The sequence below is a fragment of the Myodes glareolus genome, chromosome 1 (genome assembly GCF_982192425.1).
Source record: "Myodes glareolus chromosome 1, mMyoGla1.1, whole genome shotgun sequence".
Lineage (NCBI taxonomy): Eukaryota > Metazoa > Chordata > Mammalia > Rodentia > Cricetidae > Myodes > Myodes glareolus.
The window spans coordinates 45,698,267-45,713,584 of NC_142026.1; the positions used below are offsets into that span (position 1 = coordinate 45,698,267).

At 46.4% G+C, this 15,318-nt stretch overlaps 1 protein-coding gene across 6 annotated transcripts in view; it reads left to right on the forward strand.

Annotated features, from left to right (window-relative positions):
- Fer (FER tyrosine kinase) overlaps positions 1 to 12,485 on the forward strand; it is a 341,616-nt gene extending 329,131 nt beyond the window's left edge. For all 6 annotated transcript variants that reach the window (XM_087906023.1, XM_087906015.1, XM_087906014.1 and 3 more), the window contains 2 exons: positions 2,867 to 2,989; positions 4,493 to 12,485. In XM_087906023.1, the coding sequence (XP_087762149.1) occupies positions 2,867 to 2,989; positions 4,493 to 4,635 (266 nt within the window). In that variant the 3' untranslated portion in view covers positions 4,636 to 12,485. The remainder of the gene's footprint in view (positions 1 to 2,866; positions 2,990 to 4,492) is intronic.
- Positions 12,486 to 15,318: the final 2,833 nt, after the last annotated feature.

Below are 15,318 nucleotides of genomic sequence, written 5' to 3' on the forward strand. Positions count from 1 at the left end.
TGTGCCTGAATTTTCTTCTTGTGCTTGACCGCTTATGACAAGTAAAAATCACAGGCTTCATTCATTACCTTCCCAAATAGCACCGCTACTCAGGGACTAATAGATTACACATGGGCCTATAGGGACAGCTCACATTCAAATCGTAACACTCCCCAGCCATTACTTGCTAGTATACTCAGACTGTATTCCTTCTGTTCTCAGTCTGGTTTTCAACAGAAGTACTAGGCTTATAAAGAAAAAGTAGTATACTCGTCTTCAACTAAGAAATAATGTCACCTACTTATCAGTTATTGGGAAAGTTTTCCAGCAGGGAGTGGGAGAGCGGGTCGTCCCCAGGAAAGAACACACCAATTGGTTGTCCAGTATGAAACGGTCAGCCCTAAAACATGCATCCACGTAACATAATAATATACTGAACAGGGACATACTTAGGAAGATGTATGCATGTGCACATACAGCTATGCATGCAGTAACTGAGAAAAGAGGCCCTGAATCTGGTGGGGAGTGGGGAGGCATATAGGAAAGTTTGGGTGGAGGAAAGAGGGAGAAATGCTGTAATTATAATCTCAGAAATTATTTTAAAAGTTAACCACTTGCCACCTGATTTTTTAGTGATGATGGTGGAGCTCACGGCTTAACTAGGAGAAACTCCTCTCAGTGTGCTAGAACTCCCGAGAGTCTGGTATGAGAGGAGACAGCCTTTTCTCATTGGTTATGTTGTCAGGAACAGGACGTGAGCAGGATGTCTCCTCGTAGTGCCTCTGCTCCAGACGGGCACTGTGAGGGTCAGTACAGCAAGACAGCAGCAGTCTGCTGCCCTGACTTACTCCGTGGTGTTGAAACGATCCACCAAACCAAATTCAAAGGTCAGGCAGGTTCCGTGGCTTTCTGAAGTGTGGTCTGTGTACACACAGAGCGCCTTTCTTGATCTCCACCAGACAACATAAGCTACGTGTCTCCAGATCTTCACTTCTTTACAAATTAGCCTTAACTTTTAGCCGCTGAATGAGTTTCATGAAAAGACTTGATGTGTAGAGAAGAAAAGCAATTTTCCTACCCAACAGCACAGGGATGTCAATAATGACCTTCTCCGAAGTGGGAAGCTAATTCCCATGGCAGGAACTGCTCGGTGGGTGAGTCCAGTCTGAGAGTGCCACCCCAGCACAGGCATACTCCAGCCGGTCTACCTTCATCAGGAAATGGAAGAGGCTGTTCTGTTTTAGAGGAAGATTACAGTTTTCCAGGAGTGGCATTTGTAAATCCTGGGGTAGCAGGTGGATAGAAAATGCTGAGTCAAGAAACCTTCAAGCTGCACATGGTGACACACACCTGTAATCCCAGCACTGGAGAGGTAGAGGTGGGAGATCGGGACTTGAAGGCTAGCCTAAGCTACATGGCAAGCCTAGGCTACATGTGACCTTGTTTTTTTTTTTTTGAAAGTAATTTTATTAAATTATAAAAAGTTTCCATTTACACCCCTCCTCCCAACGCCCTCCCACTCCCCCCTTCCCTCTCCTCCTCCCTCTTTGTCCCCAAGGGCAGTCAGGGTCTCCCGCCCTGTGGGAAGTCCAAGCTCCTCCCCCCTCCCTCCAGGTCCAGGAAGGTGAGCATCCAAACAGACTGGATCCCAAAAATCCAGTATATGCAGAGGAAACCAGTCCCAGTGTCATTGTCAATGGCTTCTCAGAAAGACTGCAGGCCAGCCACATTCAGAAAATCCGGCCACATTCAGAGAATCTGGTTGGATCACGTGCTCGTTCAGTCACGGTCCATCTGGCCTTGGTAAACTCTCATTAGATCCAACCCCTTGTATCAGTGGGTGATAGTATCCCTCGCAGTCCTTCGTCATTTTCTTCCTCCTTCTGCTCCTCATTTGGATCTTGGGGGGCTCAGTTCGGTGCTCCAACGCGGGCCTCCAGGAGATCCTTCATCTGGCGATGGATGGCGATACAGATGGAGGCCCGCGTTGGAGCACCTTGTTTTTTTAAAAAAACAAAAACAAAAACAAAACAGAAAAACCTTAACATTACTGCAGATGGAGTTTGGTTGTGGCAGAGCGCATATGTACGTGTTGAACAAGTGCATATTGTCTTGGAGACAGGGAGGGATGTTTCTGCTTCTCCTCCCTGATCTCATACCCATCTCCAGAAGGCATCTTTGGGGGGATTTTATCTCAGTGCTTCTACTGAAGGCTATCAAAAGAGAAAGATCTAAGAGTTCAGCTCATGTAGCTCAGCAACAGGTGCAGCTCGGTATTCTGACAAAACAAGGCACCATGTAATTTGAAGAAGTTGTTTTTATCAGCCAGCTATGTTAATTTCCGCTCTATTCAAACCTCACAGAGAAATGCATTTTCTGCAAATGAAACTATCAGTGGAGAAAATGAGACCTTTAAACATGTAAGAATATCTGTAAACAGTGATAAGTGAAAAAAATGAAGTTAAGAAACTTTCCTTATTGCTTTGTTTGTAATTTTATATAGAAAAAAATGATGCAGGCAGAAGGTCAAATTGTAGGAATCCAACTTATTTAATCTCCTAGGGACTGATGTGTGCAAATTTATATTTTTATACATAAACCAACCACCTCATTCAGATACCATAGGGGACGTAAGCCTGCATGCTGGCTGACTTTTTGTTTTTAGAAAAGAAGAAAATCATTTTATAGGTCATGTGATTAAACTAGCCTCCTGAAGACTCCATTTAATTCTTAACATTGCTCGGCATGGAATTAACACAAGTACCAAGAATGGATGTACTTGTGACATTCCTTTGGAGGCTTAGCCGTGCTAGGTGACACTCAGAGCCAAACCCTTATCCTCCTGTCCCGCTGACTCACCTGGCTATGACCATTTCCGCCCTTTCAGGGAGATACAGCTCTGAAAGTGACGTGTGGAGCTTTGGCATCCTCCTGTGGGAGACCTTCAGCCTAGGAGTCTGTCCGTACCCTGGAATGACAAACCAGCAGGCCCGGGAACAGGTGGAAAGAGGTGAGCCAAGGCCTGGGTGTGTCACGTTCCCGTCTACCAGCCTTGGTGCTCTGTGTTCATGGGCACCAGGACAGCAGTGCCCATGGCGTGTCCGCCACCAGATCTGGGAGGGAAGGGTCACAATGCTGTAGGGAGGGAACATGTCATAGCAGTCTGTTACCAAACACCATGGGGCTATGGCTCCCGCAGAGCAGGGCAAAGCCATGCGAGCCAGCCCATGTCCCGTAGGTGACATGCAGCTACGTGTATCTGTGAACATGGCCAACACAACTGTGAACTTATTTAAAACATTATTTTCTTTTGTAATTCGTTTTTGCAACTTAATTGCAGTTCTCAAGTGTGAACTGTGCAGATACCAGTCCTGCACTATCACAGTTTATATGAGATTGTGTCCGTGTGCAGAGCCTGTCCACTTTAGAGAGAGATCTTCACTTTTGTCCTGCCCCACTGAGGTGGCAGAAGACAGGCTGCCTTAGAGTGGTGTTGTGTTCCACACCAGACTGTATCATGTGGGCCGGCTTGTAGGGGTTTCTGTCCCGCCCGGTACCCCACAGCTGGCAACTCCCAGGGAAAATCACACACAAGACTCCATAAGATTATAAACTGATTGGCCCATTAGGTCAGGCTACTTATTAGCTCTTATATTAATCCATTATCATTATCTATGTTAGCCACACGGCTCAGTACCTTTTCCAGTGGGGCAGCTTATATCTTTCCTCTCTTGTGGTCTGGGCAGAACTGGCTGAGGGAGCTTCTGCTTCCAGAATACTCCCAGTCTCTTTGCTCCACCCTACATACTGCCTGCCTGGCCAATCAGCGTTTTATTAAAATACGATTGACAGAATACAGACAATTCTCCCACACCACCAGACAGATAGATCCCTGTGGTATCCAAGTGGAAATGCCTCCGTTTCCAGAGGGGGTTTAGAGAAGCTGTGATCTGAAGAAAGGCCGTGGTCCTCCTGACAGGACCAGGTGGCAGTAACACTGCACATGCTTGTGTCGGACACAGCTTCCAGCGAGAGCCGTGTTCCGGTCAGGTCTGCCCCAGCCTTGCTCCTGTGGCCAGCCTGCCGTGGGTAGCCTGAGTGTGGGGGTGGCCTGCCTTCCGTCCTCATACACACACCTCCCAGCCCAGGACCCCAGCGCTGCCAGACAGCAGCCTGTGAAGGCTGGAACTTGTTCCTTCTCTGCTCAGTGCAGAATAAATCCACATCTCCAGAGTCTGCATCTGATAATTCTGGAAGCTGATCCTCAGAACTCAGCTATGTATGTGCGTACGCTACAGCTTACCAAACACCATGAGTGCTATAGGTCTGCTGACATATGCATGGCTCTGTAATGCCATCCGCCAGAGGGACACCAGCAGTGTCTGTAATTTCTGCTCTGCTTAAAGCATAAGGCACTAACACCTACAAGCAGCATACTGTACACAGCGTAATGCCCTGTGTGAGTGTTCATATCTTCCCCAGCTCTGAGTTCTCTCCTCTTCTGAATCTTCAGGATACCGGATGTCGGCCCCACAGAACTGTCCAGAAGAGATTTCTAAAATCATGATGAAGTGTTGGGATTATAAGCCTGAGAACCGCCCTAAATTCAGCGACCTTCTCAAAGAGCTCACTGCCATCAAGAAGAAAATCACATAATGCCAGCAAGGGCCAGAATCCACCTATGAGACTCTGTCCTCAGCCACCCGACTTCATACCACCTTACTACAGCTGTCCTTGCAGGTTATGTTTTTTATTAACTGGGTTTTTAAAAGTCTGTTCCACTTTAAAATATGTTAAAGGCAAATTTATTCAAGAAATAAACAGTCCTACCCAGGGCCATCTTAGCTAACCACAGAACCCTGCTGTTTGAGGCCACTGTACAGAGAAAAGCACAGGCCTAACTGAGAAGATAAAAGGCCTGTGTTTTCCTGCCTGGGACCATTGATGTCCCTCCAAGGTCTTCTCCTTGAGGCACAGCCCGTGGGCTTCTGCTGCAGGCCCTCCTCAGTCGGTGCTATAAACAGCTTTGGTAGCACAGGCTCGCAGGATGCCTTCCCGCCACTGTGGGCTTTCTCCTCTGCCAAGGCGAGATTGTATCTATAAATATAATCATATATTGGGAATTACTTGGACCTCCTAGGGTTTTTCTTTTCTTTCCTGTCAGAACAAGCCCAGTGAGAACATCACACTCCTGTGTTATTTTGTCTTTTACCTCCTCAGTCAGGCTGCAGAAAGTAGTGTGTGGAAAATTCCCAGAGGGCACACAGGGTGGAGGCAGCTGCTTCTGCAGGAGACTGCAGAGGACAGGGCTGGCAAGAGACATGTGTGACTAGGAAGGCAGGCTGGGAAATAGCAGCTAGCCAGTGCCCAACAGGGAGAAGACAAAACAGCCGGCTATCCCTCCAGATTTGCACCTTTATAATACACTGTGTCTGTAGTCTGAATTTCCTAACAAGGCCTAAGAAATGTTTCAGGATCTCCTAGAGCTCAGTGGAAACTTTCTTAGAGATACTGAGGTCCACAGAAGGCACAGCATGATGATAATCATGTGTCTTCATCCTCGGGGACAGTCCCAGAATGGAGTTTCCTTTCTTTGTACCAGTTTCTGACCCTTCAGAGCCCATGGTTCATATGTCCAGACACATCCACATACACCTACTGAAGAGTACTGTGGCTAAGGATGAAATAGATGGGTCAGAAAACAAGGACTTTTAATGAAGAAAAGCCCTAGGGATGCCCACACTTCCGTCCCCTCTTTACCTTCCTGATAGCTCACAGGTATGCAAGCAGGCTCATCATTAAAGATGTCTTCGGCCTATCAAGTATACAGCAGTTAAAACTAGGATTTGGTTGAAGTGAATCTTAACTGTGTCCAGGGAACTGCCCCATGATCTATCTACAGTTGTCTCAGGATCAGTGTGTCTGGGAGATGGTCTCACTCAGGGGAAGATGTGGCCCAGAAGTCTTCACTAAGCCCTCAGGCCTCTGTTCAGACAGACATCACCTTAGGGGTTCCTTGACATGTGTTGAAGAGCTTGTGAGACTGAAAGTTCGTCCCTTCCCTTCCGGGCAGCGTAGAGCATAGACCAGACTCTAACTTTCAGAGGAGGCCACTGCAGAGGAGAGTGACTCTACCCATCATTCCAACCTCCTTGCTCACTTTCTACACATTTAAAGATCATACATGCAGACTAAAGTAAAGACTGTGTGCGCCTGCCCTCAGCAGTACACTGCCCCACACAGAGCAGCCCTATCACAGCACGGCGCTCCCGCAGGTCAGACACTGCTAAAGCAGAGCGCGCTTTTAATGGCACCTACCATGGAAACTCAAGCGCAGACTCCAGAATTCAGATTCAGCGCTGTGCTCTCCAGGCATCTGCCAGCCCTCAGAAGGAGATAAGACGTTCCCTTTCAGGATTTCCAAGTCAGTCCGCCTATAATACAAATTTTGTCTATGAAAAAGAAAGAACCACCTCTCAGCACTGCTCTCCCAGCCAGGGAAAGGAGATTGGCTTGGCTCGAACTCTGTGAACAAGACCCGAAGCTTAATTCTTGCATTCTGCTGGAAAGAGAACATGGCATTGATAATTTCACTCATCTAGGCTGTTGGGATTTGCAATTCACATCATAACTCTTTGCTTAAATTAAAAAAGCTTTTCAAAACATCTTGACATCTGCAGCATTTAAATTCTATTTTATTCTTTGTCCCAGAACAGGCAGAGGTACAGTTTAAGATTAACTCATTGGGAGCCTTTCAGGATCATGTCAGTCGTATAGAATATTAAATTTAACATAGGCGCATGCATTAAGAAAAGCTTATGCAAAACATTCTTACTGTTAATTTTGTTATGCTCGAAGCATAATTTATTCATCCCTTCTGTCACTGATAATTATTGGAATTATGTACTTTAGGAGGCTAATCCGTACCCAAAAAGTGCACATATAAATACAGTTCTGATTTGCAAGTTGATTTAGGGAAAAGAGGCTGCAGACATGCACCAAATTCCAGGATTTGTCTTGTTAAATAATAATAGTAAACAGTGCAGCCCAAAATTCCCACTGGTGTGGATAGGCTTGAGCCTGGCCGCAAGCCTTTATTTTACAAATGGATTCTCCAAGAGTTGCTGATAGCCCTGCTCATGGCTACACTCAGCATTCCTTCAGTTTAGCTGTCTGGGCGTGAAGGAGAAGGCCATAAACTTAGCAGTCTGACTTTCCTTCTGCCTTTTCCTACGTTGAATCACAAGAAGCCTTCATTAGAAATGAGTAGTTCATTGTTTTTTAAAGAAGGGAACTTGTCTGCCAAATTGGCATCTTTGTGTATTCTGTGTGACCTAAGCTTTCTTCTCAAAGCCATTTTTTAGGAAAACCGTAAGTGAATTGTGATGCTTTCTTTCAGCCCCTCCCGCTACAAGGTCCACAGGGAGATGCCCCATGTGATTTCTTTCTCCTTTTTCCAAGACAACAGGGACAGTAGAGTTAGTTCCCCGGCACAGCTGGCCCCTTCTCAGACATCAGTACAGCCTGGAGTTAGTCAATGGGCATCTCACAGGTGGTTCCACTGCTGAGTTGTTTGGGAACAGAATTTCTTATGACTGAGATTGTATTAGTTTCCTTTGGAGCCCCTATTTCTGTTCACTAGCCCCCCTGACCAACTCTACAGCGCTGGTACCAAGACTGTTGTTAAGCAAGTATTTTGGTTGCAATATGTGCTACACCCTGGGACTCAGGGAGTGAGAAGACCGGCTGCAGTCACAGACTGCAGTGAGAAATGAGAAGACTTCTCACTTCTGCAGACTGGAGTGAGAAGACCGGCTGTGTGTCATGGTCTGGGGAGTCTGAGGCATAGCCTTCATGGTCCATGCGATTATCCTGATGTACCATATGTCCTTGATGCAAGAGTGACATCTGAAAGGGGCTGTCTGCCTGAGCCCCCTTCCTCCAGCCCACTCCACCTGTCATGCCGTCGACATCCTTCATGTCTCTTGACAGCAGATGCGATTGTCACGGGGAGATCAGAGCCCTCATATAAACCAGCACCAGAACCGAAAGAGAGCTGCAGAGACGCTCTATGTGCCGTTATCTTCAGTAGATGGAATCAAGGTTTTATATGACATGAAATCCATCGTTAAAGCGGCGTGAGACTTTACTATCAAAAATATTACCTCTTATTAACTGATTTACTCTAAATATCACTATTTTAAATTAGATTTTTTACTTTATATTTTTCTGGACTTACTAGTTTCATATCAAGTGTGACTGTGTACTATGTATCACTCATTTCTGTATAAGAAAAGACGCTGATTTCAAAGCCAGCAAGATCACCCTGCAAGGAGTTACTGATACAGACGTCATAAAATGTCCCTTTGAAAGTCACATTCTAATACAGATGGTCAGTCAACTATATATCACTGCCCTAAGTCAGTTTGAGAAATGCACCGTCACCTCCACAAACCACCCCACTGCCCTCCACTGATTCAAAGATTGAATTCAGGACTGCCCTTAGAAACACTCTATCCTGACAGGCATGAAGATTCTGGGACAGCAGGGGAAAACCTGCTGTGACATTCTTCATTCCTTTACAGTGCCCAAGGGTAATGGGCAGGGTGCAGCAGGTCTGCCAGTGAGCTGCCTAGCCGTGCAGGGAGGCAAAACAGGAAAGAACCAGTTCCCTGGAGCAGCAGGAGAAAGTGGACAAGACAGATAATGCCCCTTGAAGTCTAAGGAAACTGCCAGGTGTCAGACCGTTCCCACAAAACCCAGAACAGATCAACAGCCCCAAAGCTGCAGAAGAGCCCACCCCAGTGCCAGGGCCACTCCCTGCAGCAGGAACTGCTTGGCACCTCCCAGAGCTGACACTGAGCCAGGTTATGTTCCACGTGGTCCCCTGTGCTCGGTCCTGAAGGAGAGGAGCCAAAGCCTCTACATTTGCACTGTTATCAATGCCAAAACATTCGTGGCAAAGGCCACTAGTTCTTCACATCTCATTAGATAGCTGTTTTTATGCAGTAGAAGCTAATTCCTAAATGAGAACATACTGACATCATCTTGTGACACCTTTGACCACTAATAAGTAACTCCATGGTTCCTGGAGTTCCCTGCTGAGGGGCCCTGCTGTGCTGTGCTGTATGAAGGGAAACAAAGCAGCCTGGGAAGCTGGAAAAGTAGCCATGTTTGTTGACTTTACCCTGGTAACAATTAAGAGAAGGAGAAAAATAGAAACATTCTGAGGCCAAGCACAGGGCAGTGGGGTAAGGGATTGGGCTTCCAGCAAAGGCATCTGGGAAGACAGAGGACAGTGAAAACATCAGAGAGACCCACAGAAACATCCAAAGATAACACCCCTTCAGTCTCCAAGGGCTTCAGTAGACTCTCTCTCTGGCCTGCCTTATGCCCCAGCCCCACTCCTAGGTCTCAGGAAGTAGCTGCTTTCTCTGCAAAGCTACAGAGGTGGGCGTTGAGCCCATTTCCTAAGCATGGGGAAACTGAGTTACAGCACACACAGCTCAGTGTGGGGTCTCCAGGGAACTGTCAGATGTCGCTGGGTTTCACATTAGTAATAGAAAACTGTAAGACGGCAGGTTTAGCTTCCTTACATGTAAGAATCCTCAAGCAAGAATATCTACTGAGATCTCTTCTTGAACTCCGGGATTGTGTGCCCAGACATGTGCTAAGGCAGTAAGGTGCAGGTGCTCCACAGAGGCCTGGAGTGCTGGGAGACAGCAGTAGACCTGTCACAGAATGTCTCCCCTCCCGTCTGCCATGCCAGGCCCAGGAAGGCCCAGGAAGGCCAAGAGCTGCAGCTTTCCCTACTCGGTTTTGACTGCTGGCTGCTATCCTTTCTCATCTTCGGCTTTGCAAAGTTTCTCTTTACCAGAACAGAAAAGCCTTAATTGTTGGCTTATAAACCCAGGAGTTCTTCTCAGGACTTCCCTGCCTTACAGGAAGTGCAGGCCTCTTTTGAGAAGCCCAAGCACACAGTGAGCCTATGAAAGGAGGCGACCAGTGGAGATGGCACCGTTAGGCGGCAGGTATGCTGTATGAGCGGCCTTATCAGCAAAGACTTGGGGACTTTTTCTAAGGACATCAAGACCACTGTGAGTGGACGTGTCCAGGTTAAAGGTTTCCTTATTGTCTTAAGCTAGCAAACTGTCCTCCTGCCCCCAAAGAAATTATGGGACAGAATACTCCACAGTAGGCCCTGGACATCCACACACTACTCCAGGCTAATTCCTACCCCTCTAATCCCTCCTTAAGAGCAATATTTAAGTTATTCAAGTTACATCATGTTAAGTGGTCTTCCAAAGCTTCAACTAAGAGGGCACGATGAGGGTTCAAAGTAAGCCAGTCTGCCTTACTAGGCACCCCAGAACATTGTACGAAGACATCAGTTTTCCTCGTAGCTTCCCAGAGTATCTCCCTTCCTAGAAAACCAGACATTGCCACTTTCCCTGTTTGCTGGGAATTTCTGTAGCATCAGATAAGTAGGCTGTAAAAGCCACCCAGCAGATGCTAGACTGTCCCAGTAAGAAAGCCAGGTGTCTGCCTGTAACCACCAGAGCAAACAACAGAACCCCATAAGAGACACGCCTCAGGCACCTGTGAGCGCAGCAAAAACCCAAGAATGAAAAGAGAAGTTGCCCGTGAATCCAAGTCCCTGTTCCTATTTTCCTCGCGAAGCACTTGTCAAATCACCCTGAGGTGTTCGATTTTCCTGACAATCACTGCAGAGCAAACAGTGAGCCCCTGTGTTCAAACCCTTAGGGGCTACGAGGGACTTAGACCGCTGTTATTATTGATACTGTTTTAGCTCTCCATTCCATGCCTTTTCTTTTTTAAGGGTTTCCTCTTACAAAGAATTTGGTGGGAAAACTTGGTTGCCAGCTCCTAAGATAATGCTAGACTTGTTAGCGTGTACAAACATGGTAGCAGGCACCAAGCTTGATCCTCACCCAGAGGACTGTGGTAAATCAGCCACGGGGTACTGCGGGGCCTGTCCCATGCTAGTTAAAGAACAGCAGTCAGAAGAGCTACACGAAGAACAGCACAGTTCCACCATGAGAGAATTTTCCATCACTCTTCAGATCCTGGACCTCGCACAGACACGGTACCCAGGATGTGAACACATCCCAACGGAGCTCGCTTTTTATTTACTGTCAATGGGATGGTTTCCTCCAGCTTCAACAGGCTACTCTAGGTAGGCTTCACAAGCAAGTGGCTCTGAGCATCAAATCAAACATAAAAGAAGCTCATTTAGTTCAAATTCAGGGTCAGAGTGGCCAGAGACACAAAATACCCTTTGTCTGCTGGAATTTCACTTTATTAACACAGTGTCTGTTGCCCAGCTTTATCATGTGATACAAGCTGTCCATGTGGGCATAGTTCTTGTGGGACAGCTCCATCCTCCTCCTTCATAGACCACCAAGACTGCCTGACGAATCAGCTTCTTGAGTCAAACACCTCTAGATCTTTAACTGCCCATAGGTTTTAGGTTTGTGTTTCAGTGTAAATGATTGAGCAGCCAGGGACAGCAGGGACAAACACTGGCGCACACTCTGTTGACTTTGAGCCATAGTTTGTGTCTGAGTTTTTTTAGTCTGGTCCAAGTGCTTTGGTGCTCTAGAATACCAGAACTCTCCAAAAGCATAACTATGCAAGCACATCAGGTTTAAAGAGAATACAAGAGAATGAAAGTTAGCATCAGAGACACACAAATACTCTGACTTCTTCAGGAATCCAAGCAGACTGAGCACAAAAAGAAAACCCATCACACTCAATGGGTGCCCAGGCCATGCAACTACTGTGGGCTTTCAGCCCGCCCCCCTATTTTCCCAGCACAGAGAGCAGGAGCAGAAATACAGTTTCCTGAGTTGCTTTCTCTGCTTGTTACTTGGAGATGATCTCAGTGTTGAGGGAGCAGGGCTGCCCTCAGCCACCTGTTGTCTAAGTGTCCCATCTGCAAGCGTCATTGTGAACCAAGCACTCCTGTGGTTGGTTCACAGTTTTCTTGGGCGCCAGTGTATGGCCATTTTATTACCAGGTTAAAGCACCTTTAGTCTTTTTTGTTTTAAAATAATATATTTGTGAAGTGGATAAAAGAAACACTGGAAATAGGGTGCTTTTGAAAATATCAAGTATGAAACATATGTTCAAGGTCCACGGAGGCTTTTCTGGCTTTGTAAACAATTCTGAAAATGGATGACAGCTACGCGTATGAAGCAGTCAGCTGTCTACCTTTGGTCGTTTGTATCTCAGATCTGTATTTAACACGTATTTATTTGTTATATTTTGCATTCAGAAGAAATACACTTTGAATTTTGGCTAACATCACAGAATGTTCCAAAAATTGCCTTCTACATTTTTTAAAACAGACTCACCATTTTTGTAAAGTTGGGCCATTTTTGGGGGACAGCCTTCTTTTCTCCTGCCAGAGACCTGTTCCCATCCATTGGTCTGCAGGGCCTTTTCACTGTGTTCTTGTAATAATGTAAAATATTTACAGCAAACTGTGCCGTGTCTTGTTTGATCTTTCTGCCGTGTTTACATTTCTCTTCCTCTATCACATAAATATGCTCAGAAAAGAAGAAAATGAAAGTGAGATTTCCATGGTAACCAGCCTCCTCTGGCTGTAGCACTGCATGAAATTATTAGCTTTGGGTTTCTCTGTAATTAAGCGCATAAGTCCTGATGATGATGGCTATGCTGCTCCAGTCCAATCGTCTCTTTCTGTTGAGATCTCAAGATTGAAATGCAGTTCGAGTTTTCTGTGTGCTTCGGGAGTTTGCCAGAATTTTTTTAAATGTATTTTGGGGGATTTTGTTTTGTTTTTCACAACATGACTTGTTTAGCTGTAACATGAGAATTTAGGGGGAAAAGGTGGCTGGAGCCGATATTTGGAACCACACTGAAGTGAAGGAGCTCAGGTACCTGTCCATTGTGCGCGCTCTGGTGCAGGGCTCGGCTGGTCCCAGTTTGCAGGGCTCGGCTTCTGCATGCCCATCTCAGTACTGCATGCTGTTATTTACCTAGGTTTTGGGTGATCCCATATTTTCTCTATTGCTTACTTTGTCTGCATTAAGCCAAGCCCTGTCTCCTAAGTCCTGAGCTTGAATAGTTGCCCCAAGTAACTACTTTTGTGTTCCCAGGGCAACCCACAGCTTCCTAGGTGTCTTAGTTTGTGTTACTATTAACTGGGGTGTAACACTATGACTGAAGGTAACTTGGGAGCAAGGGTTTGTTTGGCTCACACTTCCACATCACTGTTCATCATGCAAGGGAGCCAGGACAGGAACTCAAACAGGGCAGGACCTGGAGGCAGGAGCTGATGCAGAGGCCATGGAGACTCGTTCCCTATGGCTTGCTGAGCCTGCTGTCTTATAGAACCTAGGACAACCAGTTCCAGGATGGCTCCATCCACAATGAGCTGGCCTCTGCCCCATCAACCACTAATAAGAAAACACCCTATAGGCCTGCCTGCAACCCGATCTTACTGATGCATTTGCTCAGTTGAGGTTCCTCCTCTCAGATGACTCTGTCAAGTTGCCAAACATCAAGAAATGCAACTCTAAAGAGGGTTATTGTGTTCACAGTTCCAGAACCTTTACTGTGGTCACTTGGCCCAGGCCTTGTGACACAGGACATCATCACAGAAGTCTGGCAGAGAAGGCCTGCTCACATCATGGTAGCAAGAAAGATGATCATCTAGGGTCCCCATACTACTTCAAAGTCATACCCCGATGACCTGCTTTCCACTAAGCCCCACCTCCTAGCAGTGAGAGAGCTGGAGGCTGGCCTTTCACCCAGGGCCATTCAGAAGTGATGAGACACAGAAATGCCCTGTAATGAGCTGCTGGTGGCTCACTTTAAGCATTTTGCCCATTCTCAGCTCAGGAATCAGATAATTCTGGTAACTGTTTCTGTTGTAGTCTCTCTCTGGTAAGCAGTGATGACACTGGGCAGGGAAGTGATAAGGTCAATAGAGAAGACATTGTTAAAGGCTAATTGATCTACCATGGACATGCAAATATCAGAATCAATAGAAAAATGTCACAGGGAGCTAAGGCACTGGTGGCTTCAGAAGAGATTCTTCTAGCCCACCTGTCCCAGATGTCAGTGGGGCTTCATCTTATCCCACATCCAGAGATTTTTGCCTTCCCGTTGAAAACACTTAAAAGCCTACCAGATGTTTCCTCCAAAACTGAGTAAAAGCCAATAAATGATTTACACCTATAGGCTCTAACAACACTTTTGTCTCTCAACAGCCCCTTGTGACCCCTGCCTCTGCCCACCTTTCCCCGTGTGCCCCACTGACAAATATCAGAGTCATGATGGCAGTCCTGTAGCCCAAATGACACTGAGGAAGACAACAGGTCATCAATGTCGCATGAAAGGAAGTAGGCAAGAGGGGACTTGGTCAGTGATGCCCATATAGGTCATAGTCTTAGGGACTTCAGACAGGCCAGACAGACCTAGATACAAGCAATTCCCAATTGAGAGCTGCATATAGCATCAGCCTCCCAAGGAACAACTCAGTGTTGCACAGAACAACTCAATGTTAGGCTGCAACTTTCTCTAGTGGCAACCAAGTAAGAGAAGGGACTGCCATCAACCCCAGTCAGGTCACTCTAAGGGCTTCTAAAAATAAACCACATCAAATTCAGCCTTCCCCTCTGTGGCTCTGGTAGCCACAAAACAGTAGACCACCGTTCTTCCTTCCTTGGTCCTTTCTCATTTCTTACTTCTCCCTCCTACATACTCTTTCTTGTGTTCCTACCTCGGTCACCCTACAATTTCTTATAATAGAGAGCAGATGTTCCAGGAAGGTGAGTGTGACCGTGTGTCTGCTGTAAATGTGCATTCTTCAGATGCTGTGCTAGAAGGACCAGAAGTCACCGGATCGATCAACAAGTGTAGAAGACCAGAGAGTTGACCGAAAAGGGCAGCAGGAAGAACACCTGATACCTGGAATTTGCTAGTTTAGCAAATAAATTTCACCAAATCTCCTGACATCCCAAACTTAATAAACAACAAAAGGGTCACATTAGAAAATGAATCTGAAAATGCATGAGCTGAGCATTCAAATGAACACATTAGAAAAATGGCGATTCTGGGGCTTAATGTTTCCTAACAATGAATTTTGGAGTCATGAACAGCTTTGTCTCCCTCTCCTAGGATATTTGGCAATGTTGTAACTGGGGACTGACTGGCTAGCATCTTAGGCACAGCCCAGGGATGCTGCTCAGCAGATTACAGGACATATCCCAGAACCTTCCGTTAAAGAATTATCTGACCTCAGAAGCCAATAGGGCCCTTGCTGAGAGCCCTGTGTTGTGTCTAAAT